Source organism: Hylaeus anthracinus, unplaced genomic scaffold, assembly GCF_026225885.1.
Source record: "Hylaeus anthracinus isolate JK02 unplaced genomic scaffold, UHH_iyHylAnth1.0_haploid 11981, whole genome shotgun sequence".
Lineage (NCBI taxonomy): Eukaryota > Metazoa > Arthropoda > Insecta > Hymenoptera > Colletidae > Hylaeus > Hylaeus anthracinus.
Genome location: NW_026534329.1, coordinates 298,193 through 324,190, shown reverse-complemented (window position 1 = coordinate 324,190; position 25,998 = coordinate 298,193). Strand labels below are relative to the sequence as shown.

General features: G+C 36.5%; 3 protein-coding genes across 11 annotated transcripts; 2 read left to right on the top strand and 1 right to left on the bottom strand.

The window, feature by feature from the left end:
- Positions 1 to 565: 565 nt before the first annotated feature.
- On the top strand, positions 566 to 4,226 carry LOC128885594 (uncharacterized). The gene is made up of 3 exons (XM_054139692.1): positions 566 to 859; positions 1,365 to 1,563; positions 1,678 to 4,226. Exons 1-3 carry the CDS (start codon positions 803 to 805, stop codon positions 3,684 to 3,686), a joined length of 2,265 nt encoding a protein of 754 aa, XP_053995667.1. The 5' UTR covers positions 566 to 802; the 3' UTR covers positions 3,687 to 4,226.
- A 1,589-nt stretch (positions 4,227 to 5,815) lies between these two features.
- Positions 5,816 to 9,571, top strand: LOC128885655 (BLOC-2 complex member HPS5). Its single transcript, XM_054139798.1, has 6 exons — positions 5,816 to 6,045; positions 6,423 to 6,533; positions 6,602 to 6,835; positions 6,921 to 8,911; positions 9,006 to 9,123; positions 9,207 to 9,571. The coding sequence occupies exons 1-6, from the start codon at positions 5,959 to 5,961 to the stop codon at positions 9,462 to 9,464; spliced, it is 2,799 nt and encodes a 932-aa protein (XP_053995773.1). The 5' UTR covers positions 5,816 to 5,958; the 3' UTR covers positions 9,465 to 9,571.
- A 5,956-nt stretch (positions 9,572 to 15,527) lies between these two features.
- On the bottom strand, positions 15,528 to 25,709 carry LOC128885656 (cleavage and polyadenylation specificity factor subunit 6). 9 transcript variants are annotated; one of them, XR_008459637.1, is made up of 13 exons: positions 25,534 to 25,709; positions 23,750 to 23,974; positions 23,428 to 23,655; positions 22,758 to 23,240; positions 22,561 to 22,605; positions 21,893 to 22,019; positions 21,476 to 21,589; positions 20,851 to 21,143; positions 20,461 to 20,758; positions 20,025 to 20,289; positions 18,820 to 18,900; positions 17,030 to 17,116; positions 16,633 to 16,773 (listed from the first exon to the last, which is right to left on the bottom strand). XR_008459637.1 is itself a non-coding variant. In XM_054139800.1 (12 exons), exons 1-12 carry the CDS (start codon positions 25,588 to 25,590, stop codon positions 16,605 to 16,607), a joined length of 2,385 nt encoding a protein of 794 aa, XP_053995775.1. In that variant the 5' UTR covers positions 25,591 to 25,705; the 3' UTR covers positions 15,528 to 16,604. The 9 variants fall into 9 exon arrangements, 8 of the variants coding, with proteins under 8 accessions (XP_053995775.1, XP_053995776.1, XP_053995778.1 ...); XM_054139800.1 differs by lacking the exon at positions 17,030 to 17,116 and having other exon boundaries at positions 15,528 to 16,773; positions 25,534 to 25,705; XM_054139801.1 differs by lacking the exon at positions 17,030 to 17,116 and having other exon boundaries at positions 15,528 to 16,773; positions 20,851 to 21,131; positions 25,534 to 25,705.
- Positions 25,710 to 25,998: the final 289 nt, after the last annotated feature.

The following is a 25,998-nucleotide window of genomic DNA, read 5'->3' as shown; positions in this document are numbered from 1 at the left end:
TTATTCGAATAGTTTCTCTATGCTTCTCGAATTTTCTTGAAATTTTTTGAAATAAACCTCTCTTAACTGTTGGCGGACCAACGCGTCGATGGACTGCCAAGTTGGACTATTTTTCACAAACAGATCGTACGATGCCTTTCTTATCATAATTTAAATGACGAAATGGGAAGAATTTTGTAAATAGGATTATTTTCAGGGTTCTCAAATTATCTAGGAGGAGTACTAGTAGGAGTTTCATCAATTTATTCGTCTACCGTGTCAATTTATTATGTATAATAAATATCGAGTCATGTTTTAAATAGATCGTATTTCATAGTGTTGTTGAAACAGAAATTCTACCGTATTACTGTTTCGATGTTATATTTGAATTTAATTAGTGGTTTATTGACATTTCAACGATTGTACGTAACTATTATATTATTACAATGCATTAAATATGCTCGTAGTTGTTGGAGTTGGCAAGAATTGTCAGGGTTGGGGTGGGTTGGGCGCCACTCGGTACCCTAGAGTAGGGGTAGTCGTCCAGCGCGAATATATAAGGAGGCTCGCAGGGGTTGAAGGACCATTTACAGTAAACAAGTTGACGCGAAACATAGTCGTTCGCGAAACGTATCGGTACCAATGCGATCCGTGTATTAATTTCTTCTTCCATTGGTTACGCGACTGATCGAAAGTCTGGCAAACACGCGTTTCAATTGAAATCGTTCGTTCGAGGTTTAATCAATTCAATTTCAACACAGTTTCTCAGTTCCAAGCAGTGTTTTAGTTATCTATATATATATATATATATATTTATATAAAAATGGCTGTGTCGACAATGTGGATTAAAAACAACATGCTCTTCTCACCAGGCCAAAGCGTGAGTATTAAATTGAATAATTTTAGATAATTAACCATAGTGCTTCCAATTCGAAACTTTCCACACGTGTTTGTAAATAGAATAAAAAAGTTTGTCGAGTAGAAAATAAATAGTTTGAGAACTGTAGTAAATTCGAGACTAAAATTTATGAATAATTAGTCGTATGTATTCTGTTTGTTTCTTGAGATCAGAATTAACGTACTTTGAACTGGGAGAAGAATATAGATATTAAATTGAAGTTGCAATTCTTATTACTTTGGTAAGCAAATTTAAAATTGACGTAAAAATCCTAATGTTTGTATCGATAAATGAATACAGTCACATACATACGTTGGTACATTAAGCGTCGCTAGATTGGCTGGTCGGGTACACAAACGTTTGCTGAAGGGCAATGTTCTTATAAATAACGACAAATAACACACGAACATCGCGATGCGCGCCGTGACACGGTGTACACCGAGATTCTATGATATGTTAAATAATGGTTTAATTTTTCATTAAACAGGACAGACAACTGACAGAAGCTGAACTAAAAGTTCAACGATCCTTGCAGAGGCTTTCTATCCCAGATTGGTACTTGAACAAGCGTTCAAATCCACCAAGGATACTGAATGTCACCCCTATCGAGTGTCGTCTACCGTTCTGGAAAAGTTTCGAATCCAACAAGGATTCCACGATGAACTCGACTTTGTCAAACCTATCAGGTATTGTATTGCAAACATTTGATTTCATTTGAATTTTGAATCGTCGATCCTCTATCCATACATAGCGCGTGTATCGCATTAGACGCAAGTACCTAACGCGAGTCTGACATTCAGTTTCAGACAATTTCTCGCAAACAAAGTCACCGAAAACCAGCAAAACCAGCAACAGTTCCAACATTGCTCGGCAACAAAAGTCTCCAGAAGCAAGACACAGCAAGTCACCGTTCAAGAGTTCAGAGCAGCCTTTCGACACCACGATCCCCGACGTCCATCTTCCGATCAACGTCAGCAAAACTCTGCCGAAAATGTCGCCCTCGAGAAAGGTGCAAAACATAAACATCGTTCTCCCACTTGGTCCACCGATAGAGATTCCCGACGATCTGGAAACAGACATCTCCGAGGCCAGGTACAACAAGTTTTTGCTGAGGAAGCAGCAGTTCGAGGCCATAAAGAGGAATTATCAAGAGTCTATAAAACGCTACAACGAATCCGTCAGGAGCTACAATGACTTTACCAAAAGTTGCAACTGTGGCAACTCGAAGAGGAGTGGTGACGACGATTCTACCAACAACGACACCGATTCTACCAAGAATAACAAGAGTACCCAAAAGACGGCAACGAACAGCTCCAGAAACGATAGTCTTTTTCTACCTTTGGAAATGACCGAGCAGCAGAACCCTGTCACTCCTAAACCGAGATGTTTCAGGGTGCGAGCCACCTCCACCCCCAAGTTCACTCCAGCCAATCTCTTCTCCTCGACCATCATCGAAGAGAGTCCCAAAACGAAGAAGACACCCTGCCGCAGCATCCTCGAGAAATCCTCCATCTTCGAGAGGAACTGTTTGTCGAGTAGCACGGAGCCGCCAGGTGACGCGGCCAAGTCGAAGACGAAGAAGCTGTCGGATAGTCTGCTCGAGAAGGCATCGATCTTCGAAAGTCAGCTCTCCTCCAGTTCCATGGACGCGTCCAACAAGCCTGATCCGCCGAGCCAACGTCTGGACAAGAACATCAACTCGACCGACTCGATTCTCTTGGAGAACGACGACTCCACTCTGTCGGAGAGACCATCCATGGTTCGCGATCTGGTGAAGAGGCTGGAGGTCTCCCTGAACGGCCTTTGCAGCCCAGAAGAGAAATCGAAATCGAAATCAAAGCTAACCTGGAAAACCAGACGCTCCCTGCCAGAGACCAAGTCCCAGGAGATAAAGACTCCCGTGGCAGCGCAGAGAAGGATCAGCCTCGACTCGAGGAACCAGTCAAATGTTCAACCAAGGAACGCAAACGTTGATTTTCGATCGCCTTGCACGAGGTTCCTCAGCTCGAACCAGAAATCCACAGCCCTGGAGAAGATCGTAAAGAGCAAGCAGCCTTCCAGGGACAAGAGCGCCGTACGCGAGATAATCGAAATGTTGACGGAGAAGCTGAGAGAGTCGTCGTCCTCGCGACAAAACGGACCCGTGGAAATGAATCATAGGTTCGTGAAGAAAGTGGTGGATATCCTGGAGAAAGGTGGAGACTTGTCTGTTGTCGAGGAGACGAGCAACGAGAGGAAGCCCGATGTCCTCGAGAGCTGCAGCGAGTCGGACAAGTCGTCCGTCGCGTCGTCCTCGTCGAAAGAGACAGACAGCAGCAGCGACTCCGATCAGAGATCATCGAGAACCGACAGAACGTTCAGCTATGGGACTATGGAGACGAGCAAGTCGATGGACGAGCAGAAGACGCGGCAACAGGAGGATTCCGTTTACTGGATACCCGTATCCAGATGCAAATTGCCCAGGACCAGTTCCTTGTTGAGCCTGACGTCCAAGTTGTCAGCCACGGGACAATCTCCTTGCGTCAGTCCAATCAGGAGCGAAAGCGAGGCAGGAGACCGGCTTGCTCCGTGGGGTGCCACCTACGGAAGGACGAATGCCCTCTCCAGGAAGCTGTTCAGGATCGACGAAACCATAGTGATCGACTCTGGCTACTCCGACAGGTCCGACAAGTCGACTGGTGGATGCTCGTTAACGGACAGCACTTGGTCAGCCGAGGATTCCTGCGAGGAGATGAGATCTACTCGAGTCAAGAGGTCCTCCTCCAGGCGTAAGTCGATCGCTGGCCATACTTTTCGTGTTCATGCTTGACTATGGTGAACGGATATAGGAAACGGTGTCAGGGAAACTGTATTCCAGGTTTACGGAGATTTCTGTAAGTAGTGAGAGAAATAATGCTTTAATAAAGTTAATTAGACGGCTTAGACGAAAATTAATTTGGAATTTTGCTCGTGTTTTTGTACGAATAAGTGTCGGCATCGGTGAAAATAGGTACAAGTCGAAATGATCGTGGTCCGTAAACGTCCAATTAAACGAGCGTTCGCGAGGTTATCTCTACCCAATTCTGCCGAGGAAGCATCAATTGGAGATCGAGTTTCGATCCAAGCTTCAAAGCGCTTGAATTGCTAAGATTTTAAACTGTAACGAATGTAATATACATAGTCGTAGGCTGTAGAAAAGGTCCCAGAGTTCCCATTGCTCTGTTGAAACTCTGGGGAATCATTTGTGAACGCGAAAATATTTTTTTCTAATCTTTCAAGAATTCGAAAAGCCCCTCGTTCTCTTTTATCGAACTCGAAACTCTTGCGTTAGCCATTGTAATTGTTTAATTAATTATACAATACATCGATTTGAACAAATAATGGGAAAATTCGCGTTGGATTGCGACCAACGCAAGTTCCTCCTGAACAATGTTTCCTTTGAACAAATTCTCAACAATATTTCTGCGTTATAAGATTAGTATTGTTAATCGCGTTCTCAAGTAAAATTAGAAAATCACCATTCTATACTCGTACGTATATTATTCCGGCATCGTTATACATGAAATTTGTAGAATATGCGAATCTAGTTTGAGCAATCGATGTTAATTAACGGTACGTTAATTTTCAATTTTCACAATCAGAATAGCTGCAGCGTGGATTTTTAATGTAAGCTTATGGTACCGTATGCGATGTCAAAATTGCTGTTTGTTTCAAGTATGTTAAGAGTGACAATGAGCGATGAGTAACGAGTGACCCAAGGCTTGTAACTTGTAGCCTCTCTATTGTAAGCGTATAGCGTGCATCATACATAGATACATGATGTGTTTGCAGATCGAGAGTAGAGAGAGTAGAAGCGTATCATGAATGTATTGGTGTCTGAACGTATTTATTAATAATGTTGTTACAAACAAACTAATTCTCTGTTTAACGATTTTTAGTTTAACTTAAATTTCTAACTACTTATTGTTAGTGAATGTGATGCGTCAACAAACGCATCGTTCAAGTAAAACCTTTACGCGAAAAAGAAATTTTAATGATATAGTTGCATCTGCAAACGATACACTTATCGATACTGTAATTGTGATATGTAATTGTACAGAAAGCATCCAAGGAACGAAGAAATAAACAAATTCATTTCTAAACCAGATCTCGAAGCGAACATTAACATTATTTCGTCCAAATTCCCTGTCCGAAACGTTAGGTATTTTTCGAAATTGCCTCACTATCACAATTATAGCTTTTGCAACCGTTCATCGTGCTTGAACAAACTATTGTTGAAAGATGCGCCATACGTGTGTCGAATTGTTAATTAACATTTGAAATTCCAAACGTTCAACTGTTTTTCATGTAGCACGCGTATGGCGACAGACGGAATTCGTATGAATAAATGATCGTAGAGTTCGGTTTCATTCTTCTGTTCTTCTGTATTCATAAAATCGAATCGTGTGTCCGTAGACCGATGGAAAGTCTATAAAAAATGAATAAACATTGTTTAAATTTAGTTTTGGACTATTTTTAATACTTGGGTATAGTATGCGCATATTTATCGCAATTGAAATTTAAAGTTTTTTCGCTCAACAGAGTAGCCACCTAGCGGTAAGCAGCCCGAACTAATTTTCCAAGTTTGGTCAGCGCCTCTATCGGGAAAACGCTCAAGTTTATTGTCGATAGTTGTTCTTTTTAACGCTAGATGGAGTCATTTATCAAGTAACTGTCGGTAACCTCGAATCCAATGATAACTTACCCACTGAATCTGAGTATGTGGCGCCATCTAGTTGTAAAAATATCAACTATCGAGGACAAACTTGGGCGTTTTCCCGAGAGAGGCGCTGACCAAAATTCGAAAATTAGTTCGGGCTGCTTACCGCTAAGTGGCCAATCGGTTGAGCGAAACGTGGGGTTATTGTATAGCCAACACAAACATCTCTCTAGATTATTGACAATTCAGGGACTTTTATATCTATTCATTCTGTGGTGCGTGCAATACAGTATTCTGTCTGCATACATGTCAAAATTTCACGAATTTTATCTTGTTTAACCCTTGTGCGTAATTAATTTCTACCCATTTTCTTGTATTGTATCGCACTGAATTTTCGCGGACTATGCAGGACTTTCCCTATGTCTTGTCAGAATACGAGGAAATAAATTCTCTTCTTTACAAGCCTATCAATTCGACCCAACGAATTAAGGTATTTATTTTGAACAATGAAATTATTCTTATGTAACAATGGTGAATTTTACGATGCGATATTCATTTGTCACGATATTTACCATCTTTTTGTCAAGTACACTTTTCTTCTTCTATTGCCCTTAATCCATATAACGAAGAGTAACGGTCGACAGGGGTCCTTGGACCCCTGGATCAGATGGGGTAAACAATTTCTGTTTCCAAAGTCATAGGGTCGATGCTATTTTTTAATGCAACAGCATAGAGTAAACAAAAAGTTCTGCGTCTGTCTGTAGGAACCGTTGTGGCATTCAGATTCGATGCATTAACTTAGAATATAATTAAAATTTGAGTAATCCATCCTGACCAATTGTCCATTCTTTCCTTATTACTTTGCAGTACACATGCTTCGGTACATCTCCTAACTACGTCGTACTAGGTTCAACTAGTGGCAGTATTTACCTTTTCTCAAGGAAGCCATGCTCTTTTCTGCAATTAATACCTCTATCGGTATGAACATTTTTCATAATTTACTAAACCAAGTAAATAATTTAATACTAATGACTTTGTTACGATAGGAAGGAGCAGTTTCACGTGTCCTCGTATCACCCGATGAAAAAATAATTGCACTGACAACAACACGCAGAGTAGTTTGTTTGATATCTTTGAAACCAACACCCAAATTGATAGCCATATCAATGGAGCATATAAACGAACAAGTCAACTGCCTCTGTTGGAATGATAATAGTTCGGAAGTATACATAGGAGACTGCAATGGCAAAGTTTCGGTTATGACTTTGTCAATTTTTACGGTAAATAAAAATATCGAGACAAAAATATCTACTCTTATTGTTTATTTATACGTATATACATTGAAAATTAAATATCATATTCTAGGTGAATGGTATGTTTCAAGCACCAGCCTGCACGTTAATGAATTTGGATTCAGCTATCGTGCAGCTTAGTTTCTCTTCGCCGTTATTATTAGTGTCGACCTTAACACGCTGTTATATATGCGATACGGTACAAGAACAGTACAAGCAAGTTGGGAATAAAACGCGTAACGGAGAGTTCGGCGCTTGTTTCTACAAGACATACATTACAGAGACCATGAGTACGGCGAATATTCAAAAAGAAGAAAAATTAATCAATAGAAAACGTTCCTTTAATTTCATTCCCGAGGGCATCAGCAGCATACAAGAAGACAATTTTCCCAAAATGTTTTGCGCTCGGCCGGGTTCTAGACTCTGGGAAGTCTCTGCAAACGGTCTTGTAATAAAAACTCATCAGTTTAAAGAAGCGCTGGCTGTTCCACCTGTAACGACATGCAGACCAAACATGAAAAAATCCACCTACCAGAAGCAAATAGAACAATCCTGGACACCGCAATCCATTAACTTCTCACATTTGTTTGTCGTAGCTGAGAAATATTTATTTTCGTACACTTCCAGCGGTCTGTATATAGTCGATCCTGCGACTGCGACCGTGATACTCTGGAACAACGAATTTTCAAATATAAGTATGGCAGAGACTGTAGAGAACAGAATATATTTAATGACATCCGATGGAGAATTCCATTGTTTAATTCTGTGTTTCTTAGATTCTTTAATATTACGATTATACAATAGGAAAAAATACTCTGAATGTTTAGAGATATGTCTCTTGTATAAAGTACAACTGAAGACATTAATAAAAAGTACAGAGATTAATAAAATATGTGATGTTGAAAACAAGCTTGAGGTACTTAGAGACGACGAGTTGTCGACTTTGTTGCATCCCTTGACGCTACTCTTGGAATCCAATTCTAAAACGTGTCCAAAGAAATTAGATTCGGGTATCGTTGTCGTTAATTCTGGAAATTCAAACTTGAAAGAGGAGGAAAATTTTAGGTATAAATCTCATTGTTCCTCGCAAAACAACGAAAGTCCTTACGAAATCGAATCAACAACAGAGACTGACGCGGTGGTTCGCTCATCTAATGAATCGACTAATGAGGCAGAACAGGATGAAGATGGCAATTGCAATACAGCAAGTAAAATAGAAAATAACGATCAAGATTTATCAGAGAACAAAAAAGAGTTAGATTCAAACAAAAATGCGATGCAAAGTATACAAGCAGATTTGGAAGCTGTATACGTGTTAGTTGGGAATATTAGACTCTCTATGAACGAAGGGGAATTAGAGGCATTGATATCGGCCGTAGATAGGAGGATAAACGTTATCAAACATTCGTATGAAAGTTTAACCGATTTGAAAAGCTTCGTATATGAAATCGTAAGAAGCGCAGAATTATATTACTTCAATACTCTACTAGAGAATGTTCCGATACATCTAATCCAGTCGACTGATAATAAGTATATTATTAAACAAATAATGAAAGCTTTTGTTAATGTAAATGCGCAAACCTGCAGAAGGTGTACCTGTGGTAGTCCATGCCCGACAAACGAATTAGCAGAACCAAAGTTCCTGGGAATTGGTAGATCTCTTCTTAAAAGATTTGTAGTTGAAAATAAAGAGCACTGTATAAGCGTATGTAACAGAGTACCTTACATGTGGCGTGAATATTTACCAGTGCACGTGGAACAGCGCGATGTACCATTAAACGATTTGTTGCAACAGTGCCTTCAAATTAGAGACAATGTTGTACTTTCCATTCTTCTACCTTTATTGGATGGAAAACACTGGAACCTTGTAGCAACGTACGTGAAGCAGGGGAAGGAAGGACAGTGTCTATTTTGTGGCAAATCTATAAAGAATGGAAATAATGAAATATCGATACAATGGAGTACTGTGATACATGAAATTATGAAGAAACAGGGACCCGATATCGCTATGACGTTTCTAGTAAAGTTGGAGAAAGCTATACCAAACGTTCCTATCGACAAAAGGTACATTTTCTTATGATATTATATGGAATTATGAATACAAGATTGTGAAATAACCGATACGTATGTTTTGTAAATAAATCGTACCTTGTTACAGTATATTTCAATCCCTCGTATTCACAAAAATCTTATATCAGCATGGAATGAAACGTGTTGTTAATTTCAATAAGAATACTCTGGGTTCATCGGAATATAATACAATGTGTTCTACAAGGGTAATCGATTTTTAAATAGAACAAATGTTACACGTTACATTACAAATACAATAAGGAATGTATACATGTCGCTTGTTTGATAGATTCGTGATCAACTGGTGGAAGTTCTGGAGAAAGATCTAGGAGGTAGAGCAATTAATAAAAACGTATTTGGGAGCGGAGCTCATCATTGGGGAATGCGCTTTCAAAGTAAATTCTCGACATGTCCGTGCTGTACTCTGTCCCTCCAAACACCAGTTCTATTAGGTAACAATGGAATCGCGATATTTGGTTGCGGCCACGCTTATCACGTAAACTGTATGATAGAAAAGAAACTAACGACCTGTAATCTTCATTCTTAATTTTGTACATCTACGGTAAACAATAAGTCTCGTAAAAGAAGGTATCGACGTGTAAGCGTAGCTCTCCTTATAATTTTTAAATAAACAAATTGCACGTTGCTCGTCTAGTCACGGAAATAAAGATTTTTGTTTCGTATGTACTTTCACAAAATATGAACAACTAGCTTTATAAGTATACAAATTTATTGTCTCAATACAAATCTTCATCGCAGACAAATCTCATAATTTAACAATAAACTGATAAGCGAACTTAGAAAATAAACATTTATGCCTGAATCTCTTGTGATATAATTAAATTGTAATTAATTAGACGGTGTCATAAAAGCACGGTAAAATACAATTTGGTTTCATACAAAATTAAGTAGTAAAAGATTATATATATATATTTGTTCTTGCGATACAAGAAATATAACGTTATAATTCGATTCAAAATCTAGCACTAGGAACTTACATAATCAATGAAAATACATAGATTTTTTTCGAATAAATCAATAAAAGACGTTAAATTGCTGTTAATTGTAATAATCGACAAAAATTAGATTAAATTATACATTTATATTAATCTTGTATATATATTTTTCAATGTATTTAACATTTCGTAGAAAAATAGTATTGACGCCATTTTATACTCATGTATGTATCTAATTTGTACTTATTACTTGTCAATTCTGTATCTAGTATACTTATTAAGCGACGAATTCTAATTTCAGTTGAACACTTACCTTATGTGATATTTTTATTAAGTAAACAAACGTATACAAGTTGAGGCATTCCCCCTTTACACGTAGACGCGTAGACGTAGACAACAAAAATTGCCGAATAAATAATCTCTCCAAAGGACTTGATGTATTTTATGAAGTTTACTTTTGTACGAATCCTATAATTTCGAGCATAAAAAAATGAGACAAACAAGATTTTACAATTTCATGTTGAAACGTATTCATTTCTTCTTCTTTCATTCTTCTAAAACTTCTATTGATGTTCGCATAACTACATGCAGAGTAAATCATTTAAATTTGTGAGTCAATAAATTAAAATAAACGAATGATAACAAGTAGCTTATAAACGCGATATTTGTATAATCGAAGGATTACATTGTCATCGTTAATTATGTTGCCATATTTAAAGACGTACAGAGGGTACGTTCCGATGGTCTCGTTATGTTTACTATACATAACCTCACCCTATATAAAGTTACTCAAAGTACACGTAGTTTAATATTACTAAAAGTATCATCCTTAAAGGAAATAAAATCTATTTTTTGATTAAAATACATGAACATTTTTACGTTTTTACTATCGGCAAAACTAACATGACCGATCTACTTCGCAAACAATGAAACATAAATATTATCAATGTAATCGATCCTACTCTAATTATTTGATACTTTCAAGAATATGAAAAGTATAGAAAGCACCAATAAAGGATAACAATTTAAAAAAAGAAAGAAAAAAAGTGAATACATTTCCGTCATTTTCCTTTTTACAAGTCCTTTGAAATTAAAGCTAATATGTCCTTTTAATTTGGAGGAATACTTGATATTTAATAAACGCCTCAATTTACGCTGTTTGATAGAAATACTTTTCCAAAGCAGCATACGGTAACATATAATGTTACGATACAAAATATTATTTCGTTGCTATAATATAATGTATATAACAAACTTTTCGGGTTGAACACATTTGTTACATAAAAATGATAAAGATCTCGAGCTCTTAATTGTATCCATCGATAAATATGTTGCGATTGAAATATCGATGATTGTACTGACGTTTGTGATCGACTAGATAAATAACAGCCCTGACTGTCGCATGATACTTAAGTCTATTACAAAGTTTCACAACTTCGACCATTTGTAACACGGAATCATTGCAATAAAATGCAACGAATCAAATGCAAACTGGAGAATACTTTTGTTTTAATATTAACACAAGACATCAAGTAGTGACTAGTATCTCGATTTTTCGTTATAAAAATTATAATTTTATATAGAAATACTTTTTTCTTTACAGCACACTACACATTATGTAAAGCTTCGCATAGCTTATTACTTTTAGAAGAAGACAACTAATTCTTTTGTGCAATTAGAATTAACTGGTCAGTGATCGTTATGATTTTAACATTTACACAATTTTAATATCACGAGGACACACAATATTTTTTTTATAAAATTATTGTATCTTGATGTTCAAATTTTCTAAGATTCCGAAACAACAATATCATGTGTTTCAAGTCTCCAAGTGAAATTTGAACTGTGAACTTAAACGTATTTGAAACTTCGTAGATACCAACATGTTAATTATGATGGATGTAAAGAACTTAAAAAAGAAAAAAAAAAAAATACAAATCTATATAAATCATCGATTAAGTTAATTCCGTGAATAATTCGCTAACGCAGTGCCTGCATTCCGTGATCATAATCTTCTGCTACTAGAAAAGTAAAATAATATATTTATGCAAATATTTTGATAAATAATTCAGTAGAGGAACGTTAAGAAATGCAAAATGAATTCTAAGAATTAACATGTTAGTGAACTATTCGAGTCCTGAAACGTGGTTTCGTTTCTTTTAGAACTATATTCCTGCTTACACAATTAAAGCAATTATCTATCTATAGTCTAGATTTGGAAGAATCAGGACAAAAGATGTCTGAACAAATGTTTACCTCGTGTATCGCTCTAAGAGCACAAACATATTTGCTGAAAGTACTGTACAGAAAAAGGTGGATCCAGAAAGAGGCAATTAGAGCTGTGTTCTGTGATACACTTACCCCTTAACTCCATACACATATCTCCTGGCAATTTCTACATCTAATTTAATAAATATGATAGGCTTAAGAAGTTATAAGACGTAACATGCTATGCAAAAGACAAAAATTGTAACAAGGAATTGATGCACGTTAAATATTCGTAAGTTAATCGCCTAAGAATGTAAAATTTTTTACGCCAACGTTCGGTATATACGTATACGCAGTATAATACATTGTCCTCTGAATTCAAATAGATCATTGGAAACAACTAATAACTATAATAGTAAACGAATTCTTCTGTCGAATTGTAAAATAAATACGTGAAAGACATACAATAATGTTTTGTATGCGTCATTGTTGTACTTAATAAAAAATGATTAAAAATTAATAAAAACTGATTATCAAAAGATATTATCACATATATTTTGATATTATTCGGGATCATACCTTATTTGTAATATTATTCGGTATAAAACACGTTGCCTGTTTTTAGCTGCGGAAACGACTTTCTACCATATCCATAAAACTATAATCCTACATAGTTTTGTTATTCTACATTAAAAAATATTGAGTTGACTGAGATGTTTAATAAACAAACCATAACTTCTATAAATGGCATATCGTGTGCCATTAAATATAAATTATAAAGAAAATAAACCTACACTTTTAAAATGATCTCACAGCTCTTTATACTTTCGTTATACGTTGTAGTCCTTTTTTTTACGTCATAAACAGAAGGCAGTGTTTGATTATAATTGCTTCAATCGTTTAAATGTCTTTGTTCAAATTGAAACCCATTGGTGTTTGAAATCAAATTTAGTAAAGCTCGATAAGATGAAACAAATTCCGTTTCTGTTAAAAAAAAAAAAAAATGATCGCGAAAGTAACATAAAATTGAAACTGAAACAACCAGTGACACTTCAATAAATCGCAGCAAAAGCTCAGGTATCGGAAAATTTTGTATAAAAAGAATGCACACAAAGTGCTAACAAATTCAGGAGAAATAAGGTTTTGTTGCAGTGTGCGTCTCGAAGGACTTTAAAAACTACGTTTACATTTGATTATCTAAAACTATACTTATAGTCGAATTGTCATTAGGAATAAAATTTGTAAATAGTAATCCCTTGTACTTGGTCAATCGTTGCGAGAGACTTTGTCTTTAGTATAGAATGTAATTTAAGTAAAAAAACTCGCTAACCCTTTGCGATTCTTGCTTACTTTCAGCCATCAAAGTAACGGTTCTTCTATTGCAAAATAGAATTATCTAGAAACGTGATCAGTTTTACTCTGAGCAGTGCATTCCTTTCATTATCATAGCATCAATATCGAGTAATAAAATGTGCATAACACTTGATATTCTTCCATTTTGTATTCGACTCAGAATCAACGAGTTACGACGGATTAACATAGAAATAAACAAGAATGTAAACTAATAAATGTAAAATTGGTTACATAAAAAAAAAAGAGAGAAAAGAAAACATGAAATCGCAAAGGATTAAACCATAATAATTCAAACAATTGGACTATGAGTTGGTCATGCTCGATTCGGCATTTCTTACAGGTATAGTACTTCAGTAACTACGTATTTTAAATGGCACATCGAAACATAATCGTTTACGAGACATACGTACATCATGCAATGTAGTCTCGTTAAGTTAAGTTACAACATAAAAAATTCGGGATTTCCTTTGTTTTTATACGACAGGATTAACTATCTTGCATTGTGCTCTGTGAGAATCCTTCGTCCGTTTCCTGATACGTCTTAATCGATACCAGTCGCTCAGCCCTTTGCGATCCTCCTCCCTTGTCATAGCTCCCAAAAAACTGATCAAATGGGTTAAAAAAATATGTCGCAAAAAACAATGAACGATACACCTCATAGAAATTTACGCGTACAAATCATAATAATTACTAATAATTACAAATAAAATTATCCGAAAGATGCTGTTGATCATTCTCATAACTACAGACGTTAGTATATTAAACAATAATTGGACCGTAAAGGGTTCAGCCAGGCAACGAACTATTTGATACAATAAAAATTAATATGTACAACATAGCCTCACAGAGCTGTTATCACTTCTATTATTTGTCACATTTCATTAAAAATCCCATCGAAAGGTGAACCGTTTTACGTTTGATACGTTTCTTCCCTAGGAAGAATTTATCTTAATTATGTGATCGATTATCACAAATTTGGTTCAGCAATATGTAACTCTTTCATGCGTGAAAAGTGTTCACAAAAACTTCTTACATTTGTATTTTCCATAAAACTAAATAAAATAACTGAGTAACATTCTCAATTAAATAAATTAATATACCAACATAAGAAGTGAATAAAAAATAAACTCGAGAAAATGTTTGTAAATTGAAACGAGCTTGTCTGAGAAGAGATCAAATTTAAGGGAAGGATAAATGGAGTAGAACCGATTAGTAGAATCTAAAACATGAAAGAGTTTATGCTGTTGCATAAATATCATTAGTCTTTAAACCTCGTACAATCAAGAAGATTTGTAATTATAACGTTCGTTTTAAGTGTCATGTTTTAAAAATATGTAACTCCATTTAGTCTATATCACATTTATAATACGAACGCGAATAATGATAAGTGAACACATTCTTGGTAGAATCTTGATTAGACGAGGATTAAAATGTACGCTTTGCAAGCATTTAAAAAAAAAAAATTAGCTTGCAAATGATACAGGAATTGATGGCGACTCAGACACCATGTAAACGAACAAAGTTGTTCTGTGAACATATTACGCTATCGCAATACTGTGCATCATTGTAACTAATTTTCGGTATCGAATAACGTTTGAAACAAATGTTTAGAAACAAGGTGACGCTACCAAGTAAAAACTGATTTCTCAAAATTACCTACGTATAATATGAAATTAACACAGGTTACACTTTCTCTGAAACGATAAAGAAACAGGCATTTTTGAGAAATCAATTTTTAAATAGCCGTATTGTGCGTGGAAACTTCAAATATTTGTATTTTAGCGAACATTTTTATTGCAGGACTTCATGGGTGATATTACTTTTTGGAATAAAACATAATCATCGATGAAATATTACTCATTGTTGAATGTAAAACATTTCACCCAGGAGAGCATTTTCGATCCCAGACGCCATCGCGCATACCAAAATACAGAAATAAATGTATGGGGATCGAAAGTGCAGTTTCTTTCTTCTTTCAATCGGTTACACCTTTCGAGCGTAATCTTGGAGGTTGTATATAGTACAAAAAAACAAAAATAACATTTTCAGGAGATTGTGTGTACTGATGAATAAAGTAAAGACACGTTTATCACGTATATTTTTCTTTTTTTTTTTGAAAGCGTATATATGTATTATATTAAGATACAATCTTGCATCGTTGCGGAGCTTCAGAAGATTGATGAGTCCACACAGAGGGTAGTCGTCTTCGTTCTTCCCGGGGGCCAGCAGCTGCAGCATCATTCTCCAGGTAGCGCGTGTGCTTCTTCAACTTGTCTGTAAACCGCAACTAAACACGACCTTGTTTAACAACCCTCGCAGTGGCCTTGTCCCGCTTATCTGTGTAATTTTTATCGATAACACACCGCGTATCGCTCTCTTGAAACTAAACGTATACTCTTCTTAAACGTTACATAGAGATATATGTATGCATATGCTGAGTGTGTACACGTTTCATTTGCGTTATCAGTGTAATATATATATATATATATATAGTGTACGCTGCATAAAAAGGGAGAATAAACTGGTGACTTTGAAAGAAATATGTACGTAAAACTCTACAGCGTCCCGATATACATATACATATATGTATGTATATATACGTGTATATGTATGAGAATCCCATTGAGAACCCGTACGGTAACTTGGTAAAATTCGCGGTAAGTTTGTAGATTCGAAATATATCCGAAACTGGCTCAACACTGTTCTGACCAAACTTCTATTTTCAGACGCTTTACATACGGGTAAACAGTCAGTCGCACATCCAAAAATAGACGTTAACATGATGCGAGAATCGCGAGCATTGAACTTACTTATAGAAAGCAGGGATGCTTTTTCAAAATTTTATGACTTAATTCCACAAGATTTAGAAATGAAAGCACGTTACACTGCTAAATCGAACGTCAAATAGAATTAAGAGAGCTTTCAAAGCATACGAGTTGTGTCGTTTTGAGACAAATTGTCGTTGAGTTGGTCAGGAAAGTGTTAAGATACTTTTAAAGACAGGTGAACGGAATAAACGTGTGTCCTCTTGAATTCGTTTCGTTTGTAGTCTTCACGAAACGACGAGTTTCCACGGGAACTAACAACGAGATCCTGCGATGCTGCTCTACTACCGTGTCTTGCAGTTCTCCTCTTTCATTGAGAATCCTTTTTTTGCCGTGTATTATGTTCTAATGTCTCGAACGATGCGATGAGTCTCCACGTTCATCACGACGATCTCTTTCTCGTTCTCGTTCCCGTTCACGCTCTGGTTCTCGTTCTCTCTCCGAGGGTCTCCGGCTTGATTCTCGTTCTCGATCTCTGTCTCGTTCACGCTCTCTGTAGCGATCGTCATAATACCTACACAAGTCACGGCAGCCAATTATCTTACTTTAGCGATACATCTTTTTATTGTTTCTCTTATATACATAATATATATATATATATATAAAATAATAATAACACATAATAATAATAATAATAATATATATATATATATATATATATTTACACTTATCTTTACGCTACTTTTGTAACTTTACGCTAACCCTCTTTCCTTCCCGTTTTACATTATTTCTTTGTTTACATTATTTTCAACTTCATTTTCTTTGTTTACCCTTTTACTATCATTGGTAGCTGAGAAGAATGCCTCTGAGGGGTACTCTCGGTTCAAATGATTCTGTCCTTCGCGCCTCCCGTACATCTGTGGCAGAGATGGGCAAATTTCTTATCTAAATAAAAATTTCGTACAAATAAAAGATAAACAATATTTAAGAAATAATAAAACGATTGTATTTTTTTTATTCTGTGACTTATCGATACTAATATTATGTACAAATTATATTTTTACACTTTCCAGAGCAAACATTAAATTTCAAATTGTCGATAGACTAAAAATATATCTATTTCGGAATCACGATGAACAAAACATACGAGTTATTTAGATATTTTTGGTCTATCGACAATTAGCGACTAAATCACTTTAAATTGTTTTTACTTTTCATCTATTATTCGACTAAAATTTTGTTTATGTCCGATCTGCGGTACGATGGACAGAAATATTTGAACCGCGAGTGTACCCCTCGGAGGCATTCTTCTCAGTTGCTAATAATACATACACAGTGAGAAGCATACCTGAACCAATAACCACGAGCTCCCTAAAAAAATATTATCTACCTTTGTGAGCAATAGACGATTGAAACAATAAATAATATATTACTATCGGTTTACAACGTGCTTATACACTTTCTTAATATTTTTTTTATTTTTTCTATACCATCTATGTTTCGGAATACATATTCATGTGAACAGCTTTCTACGATAAAATAATACGCTTAAAAGATCAAGATCAACAAATTTTGTTACTTTACGAAATAACATTAATTCAAAATTTTATATCAAATGTTGACCAAGTATCTCCGAAGGTACAAAAACAATTACTGAAATATGACACGAAAAAAAAGATGAGTCGACGAACTGTTAAAAGATCATTCAAAAAGGTCAATTTTAAAGCTGCCAGAAAGAAAAGGAAGCCTATGCAAAAACACACACACACACACGCACGCACGCACGCACGCGCACTAAACTAATAGAATTTCATGAAATGGATATTTTTTGAACAATGATTTGTAGTTTTAGGAAGGTGAAACAATTGATTTACAAGCTTTGTAAAAGGCGTTACTACTTTCATGATCGAGATTTTTACTCATTGGGCACAAAAGATTATTATACAATTATTTAAATACGTCATGTTTATTAGCGATATTTTGGTCATGATTCTCGTCGTCACTCACTACATACAACAGGAAATAATAATCTTCACGAAACATGCTACTGGTTCAATTATGCTCCTCGCTGTATATTATTAATCTTCTACCGATAACAGCAAACATTGCGAAAGACAAATATACCGTGAAAAGTTAGCTACGTAATTTCTCTATAAAATTCCAATTCTTTTGGCAGCTAAACAAATACTTTTAATGAAAACTATAATCGTGACAAAGAAAGGATACGAACTCTATTCGATCTAATTGAAACTATACGATGAAAACGATGACTCTAACAGTCAAAATAATGAAAGAATTCGCTCAATTATGTTCTAATGTACCTTTGTCATCGTTATGTGCATGTGAAAAGACAACTTATGTTAGCTACGGGCGATAAATTGAATTTTTGTACGTTCAATCTGATCATTTCATCTGTAGTTTTCATGTTTCACTTTATCGTTTAAAATCTGAGATTTTCCTACCAAAATTCCGTTTATACATAGAAACACTAACGTTGTAACAATATATGATTATTCGAATGTATAGCAGATCTGCTTTTGATCTCTGTTGCATCGAACAAGATGAAACTCTTTAAAAAGTCTACATGCATTCGCTTTAATGAAAAAAAAAAGTAAATTACCTAGACGCCTTGGAAGACGAGACGGGAGGCGTCTCTGGCGGTTCTTCTTTTACTCTTGGCCTGGCTGACTGACGTGTTGTACTAATGGAAAATGCATACTTTGTTATGACTTATATGGTTACCAAACCTACTACATTGCTTTAGTTAAAACAAGTTACGCAACGCAATAAATTACCGTCTAAAAATAGTATACCATAGTTGTACGGTGACAAATCGTACCGACAATGCAGTATAGCATTCTAATTAGTGTAAGCTACAATTAATCGGTTTATACGAGTGCACGAATACACTCGAACTTATAGTCGATTGTCGAACTCGAAACCATATTCGAATATCCAGAGTGATTTCAAAGTAATTAATAATCCGTGTTTAACTGTTATAATTGATGTATTCGTATGGTTTTAGAGTAATGGCTACCTAACTGTAATAAAATATTTATACATAGACTATCTTAAAACTACAAGTTACACGATCGTTTCGAATAAAAAATACTAATACGCTACTTTATTGTAGTACACAATATATAGATTTCATGTACTTTTGATCTAAATAGTAATTGTATATAGAGCTTCATATGTATATGTAGCACTTTTAAGGCACATAAAAATATCAAATAGCAATACGTTAAAATAAAGCAAGGCTTTCTTTTTCGCTTGTAAGAGTTAACACATTTCCATTCGCGAATCCTGCGGAAGTTGTTGAAATGTGAAATCATTCGAACATACGGATACCTTTTTATTCGGGTAATACTATTCAAATAATACCGATAACAGTATGAAATATTCGAATGATCCCTCAATTATCCGAATTAATAAGATTTTACTGTATTCGTTGTTACATTCGATATTTACGCGACCCAAATTGTTTGGACATTATTGATTTCGGATGTCGAAAAAACATAATACGGATGATAAAGCTTATCTTACTTACTATTGTTGTAATAACGATGTTGATTATTCTAATTAATTGATATAATGCGCTGCTTTTTTTTTTATACTTGTAGAGTATCGCAGTAGTATACAAGTTCATTACAACAAGGAATATTAGCTAACATTAGATCGCTCGTATCTCCTCTCAATGATACGCACACGCATTGCTAAGGTTGCCAGTTAAGCTGGCTGGTCAGCAAGTTCACGACCGAACTTGGATAAAATGGTATATCCAGCGGCGATAGACAAAGTAATTATGTAAGATAATGCGCTTACCTTTCTTCTCTGCTTCGTTCTCTATATTCGCGATCCCTTTCGCGCTCGCGATCCCTCTCTCTGCTTCGTGATCTCTCTCGTGGATATGGTTCACTGTAATATCGTTCCCTGTCACGATCACGATCCCTCTCCCTCTCACGATCGCGTTCTCTGTCACGCTCTCTATCCCTGTCCCTGCTCCTTTCTCTGTATTCCCTGTCACGACTCCTCGATCGCTCGCGCCTCCTTCGATGACTGCGTTCCCTGTCGCGTGAACGCGATCGTTCTGGAACAGTTCAATCAACATGTTAGAACTTCAAAGAAATTGAAATAAACAAAATCTAAAAGATCTTTCGTAATAACAATCTATTAGAGGCACCAATGCACATACATCCCATGAAAGAAAGAAAGGGACAAAAAAACAAAAAAACAAACAAACAAATAATATCAAGTTTACCTCTTCGTGCGGAACCGTAACTCTTGGTTTCAACGCCGCGTAAAGTGTCTTGAAGAGAACTGATTAAAATTTTGCATCTGTCGTCTGCAGCGACTTTCGATTGCTTTATCAAAGAAATGGCCGTGACCAAGGTCTCTATGGCGCTCGCGTATTCTCCTGCCGCAGCATCTGATACCGCTCGAGCGATCGCGGAGGAAGAAACTGTTCTATTTCGACTCATTATTTCTTCAAATTCTTGCTCTGTCAGTGGAGGAGGACCTTCGGGTCGATGATCAGGTCCTGGTGCGCCATATGGTGGCTGCAAAATAATTGGTCAGGTCTTTATGAGAAAATTCTAAAGAAAATTTGGAAAAGATTGAAATTCGAAATAAAACGTAACGCGTATTATACCTGTGTCGCAGGTGGTCCGTACCCATGTGGTGGTACATGAGGAGGGCCATGAGGTTGACCGTGTGGGGGTCCGTGAGGGGGACCGTGAGGTGGTCCATGAGGAGGACCATGAGGTGGCCCGTGAGGTGGACCAGGCGGACCTGGTGGATGTTGTCCTGGATGTTGGTGAGGTGGGCCTTGGGGGAAGAATGCTGGATTCACGTGCGGTGCTGGTCCTCCTGGTGGTCCTTGCGGTGGCCCCTGAGGTGGTCCTCCATGACCAGGTGGGGGTCCCCCTGGACCTGGTAACATTCCTGATCAATATCTACGTTAGATTGAAACGCTGTGTATCGCAAGTTTTCAAAGTGTTTCTTTCTGTAATTTATTCAACGAATTGTACGCTCTTTTGCTTTAGAATGTAATCGTGTACATTTTTGCATTGTTTGCATAATTCCGCGTAATTCATAAAGCGTAATTTCCGCGACATTATAACATGAAAAATAAGCATATTTTTCGTGTTATTCTTGTCTGAAACACCTTGTACCTTCATACTCCTAAGCATAAATTTCCCTCAATATCATGCATTATCGTATTAAAAATGAATAACAGTATCGTTAATATTCAATAGACGTCCTAAATGTCTCACCACCCATAGAACCTGGAGGAGGTCCTCTCTGTGGTGGGCCTTGACCAGGTTGCGGCCCTTGCATATGTTGATGTTGAGGGAAACCTGGTGGTCCCTGAGGCCCGTGATGCATTCCTATGCACATTGAATAATTACATCAGTGAACTTCTTCTTTTATAACAACTTGATTATATAGTGTTTTGTTACTTAAAGTGGTCTATTATTTAAGTTCATCGTGTTACATTTAGCATTCGTTCTACATCATAATTCCGATTTTACAGTCATAATTGTCACACATCTATTCTATTGTCATGCAGAGTATGAGCTGTGAGAGAAAGTATTATAGCGATAATATATATAAAACTAAGGATAAGTAGGGCATTCAAGTCCAAGATGTTTCAGGATATCATCTACTTCAAAGTGAAATATTTCACAAACCTGGTGGTCTGTTCCATTCAGGGCGTGGCTGAGCACCTCTTGGATCACCTGGAGGCCCACCAGGATGTCCGGGTGGACCGCGAGGCGGTCCTTGACCAGGCGGACCGGGTGGACCGCCGTGAAATTGCTGAATCGAGATAAACGAAAATCATTAATGAACGTTTTTTTTCAGAAATTTACTTAATTGGTAATAGTTATATATTTCTATAATAAATGAAGGTAACCTTCTTATATTATCAGAGCCAGTTATTAGTCCATTGATAATGACTTTTTATCAATGTATAGCCAAAGATAACCCATTAATCAGACGGAAATGAAACAGTTTAATGAAGAAGCTTTTCATGTTATATGTATCTCATGCACTGTAATATTGTAGTATGACTGTTGAACGAAAAAATGAATTCAATTTGCAATAATATTATAATCTGTTAGAGATTGAATATTATACATACATGTTCATTAAAAAGAATCTAATATTCGATAAAGTATTCGAAATTAAAATTTAGACAATGATCACGAAATGACAAAAGAATGTTCGATTTAAATAAACTGATAATGTTGGATTTCATATTAAAAAACAAATATATGTATACGCATACATAGTGAAAATTTCGATGAATGGATAATTCTTACAACGTGAAAAGCAGGAGAAACACATTGTGTGTTACCTGTGGTATATGGTAACTGGGTTCTGAAAGGTCTCTAGTGCAACTCTGTTTACGCGGAGCGTAAGACATGTAAGTGCAAAACATATTCTTGTAGCTCGTATGGTAATTACAATATTCCAAAAAACAAAAAGGTAATTAGTTAACAACAATCTACGTGCAGTTATTAATGTTAATACATCGCAAGTCCCGATACGTACCATTCCAGGTGGTCGATGTTGACCAGGACCTGGTCCAGGTGGTCCTTGCTGAGGTGGACCACCAGGTCCACTCGGACCTCTCGGTGGCCCGGGTGGGCCGTTAGGTCTTGGACCGTTCCATGGCCCCTGTTGATATCCAGGGGGTGGCGGTCCCTGATTAGGATGCCCTGGTAAAGGATGATGCGGTCCTGGACCAGGACCCATCGGCGGACCATGCATACGCGGTGGACCTTGTTGACCTGGTCCACCTGGACCTGGCGGACCCATACCGGGGGGTGGCATTCTTTGCGGTCTCACGCCCTGTGGAGGACCCATCATCATCCTAGGACCGTGATTTTGTTGCGAATGTTGAGGGTGTTGGGGGTGTTGTGGATGCTGTTGATGAGGTGGCATTGGTGGTTGATGTTGATGTGGATTATGGGGGCGTTGACTCTGACTCTGCTGTGGAGCCGGAGCTGGACGTGTTTTACACTGAGACTCAAACTGAGAACATATAGAGAATTTTTCACATCGTAACTGTTAAAATTTCTACAAAAGTATGGCAGTCAAGCCTCTAGATCTTTCATGCAACTAGATATTAATTGTTTATCGAATAAAATTTAATGGACGTCTTTCCACCATAAATAGTATCCTGCAACTTATGAATAATGATATAAATATGCAAACTTACTTGATTCAAAGCTTGTTTAGTTGGAAATGTTACTACTGGATTCTGGCCATGTAATTCTTTTTTTGGTAATCTTTCCATACATATCCTCATACTTTGTTCCGAACCAAGAGATATAACACAGAAACCCTTGGATTGTCCATTTGCTCGGTTTTCGAAGAACTTTACTTCAACGAAATCAGACACACCGATACTTTGTACCGCATCGGTTATATCTTGATCGCTCGTCCACTGTAACAAAACATAGAATGTTAATATCCTCTTTGAGCAATTATTAGGTATATTTCCTCGGGGAGAGGAAATGAACTACAACTGAGTTACATACCCAAGTTAAATTGCCAACGTATAATTGATGACGTCTTCCAATTTGATTTGGCTGAATATTATTTCCAAGTTGATGATAAGGCGCGCTACCGTTTGTTTCTTCATTAGGCGACGTAGTATCGCCTCCACCATCCCCACTGTTTCCTGTAGACACACCGCCGTTACCGCCAGCAGGGGCTGCTATTACATCGTCGTACAAATCGACTCCGTCACCAGCAAACTCGTCCTAAGAGAGATTATCAAAAATTTATTGAGAAAAATGTAATGTGTCACGGAACAATACAAATATTAGTTGTATATCGCTACTATGAACTTTAAATAAACTTATTGGGAGAACATTATACCACAAATAATTGGTAATCTGAATATTAACATCTATAAAAAATAGGGAAGTCTCTAAAGTGTTTTTCTACAAGAAATTACACGAAAAAGATAATAAAAATAAACATATTTGAAATACTATTTTAAATAACAGATAAATATCAAAGTAAATGCACACAGAACATATATTACACATGTAACACAAAAACTTAAAAAATAAAATACTTTTACAGAAGAGCAATCGATTAAAATAAAACTATATTATTATTAATCAAAATATTTTTTCGAATATTTCAAAACAAAATACAAAACAAAAAAAAAAAATAATAATTTTATCTGATAATGTTTGACTATTCAAATAAGATTATCTTATTTCATTTGCATTTGCTACGATGTTTACCTTTTAAAAAACAATATTTCACGTTGGAAAACTTTGCAAATATGAATACCATTGAAAAGTTATTTTCTTCTTAATCTTTTTCATGTTTAACTTGATGCTTTGAATCAAACAATGAGAAAATTTGTTGCTAGAAAGTTTAACCGTTAAGGATAGAGTGTGGGTATCGTTCAATTCCTTGTGACAAGCTAAATGCTCAATTTTTCTTATTATTATACTTGGCAAATTGTTGGTTTTATCAAATTTTTAGCATAAATTTTAGATTTTTCTACTACGATCATTTGCTCCAATTCCACGACAAGTAGTTTACAATACGATATGCAGTCTGCACATCGATTTCCCATTATAAATGGCTAAAGCTAATTTGTAAAATTCAGCGAGAAAATTGAAGGAATCGAGAAATTTGTTGAGCAAATTCAGCGACTTGATTTTATTTCACTTTTCAAAAGTTTTGTTCTACTTTTTGATTGAACGCGTGAAATAAGACGGGAAAACGGGTTAAAGGAAAAAAATGAATTGGTCGATGCCGCCCATATTCGGAAAATTTCCCTCGGTATTTTAGTCAGGTCCACATGAAAGCAATGAAAACATTTGGTGAAGTAAAGAAAAAATATTGATGAAAACTACATCGACGAACGAAGCGGAAGAAACACTACAACACATTTCGCCTTACCGCTAACACCATTTTGCTTTTCTTGCCGTGTATCTGTATTACACGTATTCGGTTTAGGTTTCCGATGCGAGAAACGTGCACGAATCAACACTAACTGTATAACAGAATATTGTAAAGCGTTCGTCGGTGATTAGGATTGAACGCGACAACTATTAGCAACGATTTAGACGCGAGTTGAAACGAACGAAACGAGAAGGTCCCGGTTGAACGAGGCACGGACACCGCTTACGAGCACAATCGTTACCAACTCTCCTCCATGACGCCGGACGGCGGACACCCCGCTACACCGACTCGTTTTTCTCACAGTTTTTAATATATAGCGTAAGAGCAACCGATCAACGATAACGTAGATCGACCGCGTGATCGCTTATTAACAAAGATGAAATCGAATTACCTGCGCGAAATCTTGCTCTAGATCGTCGGCGTACAAATCAATGTCACCGTCCGCCATTTTACGTACACCGACGCTCACTGCATTTGACGAAGGCGCCAAGCCTAAAGGGCTGACGGTGTTGTATGTTGTATTGTATAGGAGAAAACGTGTTAGCAAATTACGTTTCGTTTCTCGTTACAAACGGATGTGACGTCACTGCGCCATCTTTATTTTCTTTCGCGATCGAATAGAAACGTAATAGTGGCGCGCAACTATGTCTCAAAGTCCCTAGACACGAGAAAACTTGAATCATAAACTCGATCAACTGTGTAGAAAGTCGGTTTTTGGTGAAAGGAGTAAAAGCCAAATTAGGAAGGGAAATGATCTCTGAAATAACGTTCGACGAATTGGTCGAATAACGATACCATGTGTTTCAAATACTTTTCTTGAATTCTAGACACTTTGTAAGCAATGAAGTGAGCCAAC

Coding starts and splice junctions, on each gene's coding strand:
- LOC128885594 (XM_054139692.1), top strand. CDS start 803: ATGGCTGTGTCGACAATGTGGATTAAAAACAACATGCTCTTCTCACCA. Junction 860..1,364: donor TCTTCTCACCAGGCCAAAGC/GTGAGTATTAAA, acceptor TTCATTAAACAG/GACAGACAACTGACAGAAGC. Junction 1,564..1,677: donor GACTTTGTCAAACCTATCAG/GTATTGTATTGC, acceptor TCTGACATTCAG/TTTCAGACAATTTCTCGCAA.
- LOC128885655 (XM_054139798.1), top strand. CDS start 5,959: ATGCAGGACTTTCCCTATGTCTTGTCAGAATACGAGGAAATAAATTCT. Junction 6,534..6,601: donor TGCAATTAATACCTCTATCG/GTATGAACATTT, acceptor TTGTTACGATAG/GAAGGAGCAGTTTCACGTGT. Junction 9,124..9,206: donor ATACAATGTGTTCTACAAGG/GTAATCGATTTT, acceptor CTTGTTTGATAG/ATTCGTGATCAACTGGTGGA.
- LOC128885656 (XM_054139800.1), bottom strand. CDS start 25,590: ATGGCGGACGGTGACATTGATTTGTACGCCGACGATCTAGAGCAAGAT. Junction 20,759..20,850: donor ACGGACCACCTGCGACACAG/GTATAATACGCG, acceptor ATTATTTTGCAG/CCACCATATGGCGCACCAGG. Junction 16,774..18,819: donor TCGTCTTCCAAGGCGTCTAG/GTAATTTACTTT, acceptor TGACTTGTGTAG/GTATTATGACGATCGCTACA.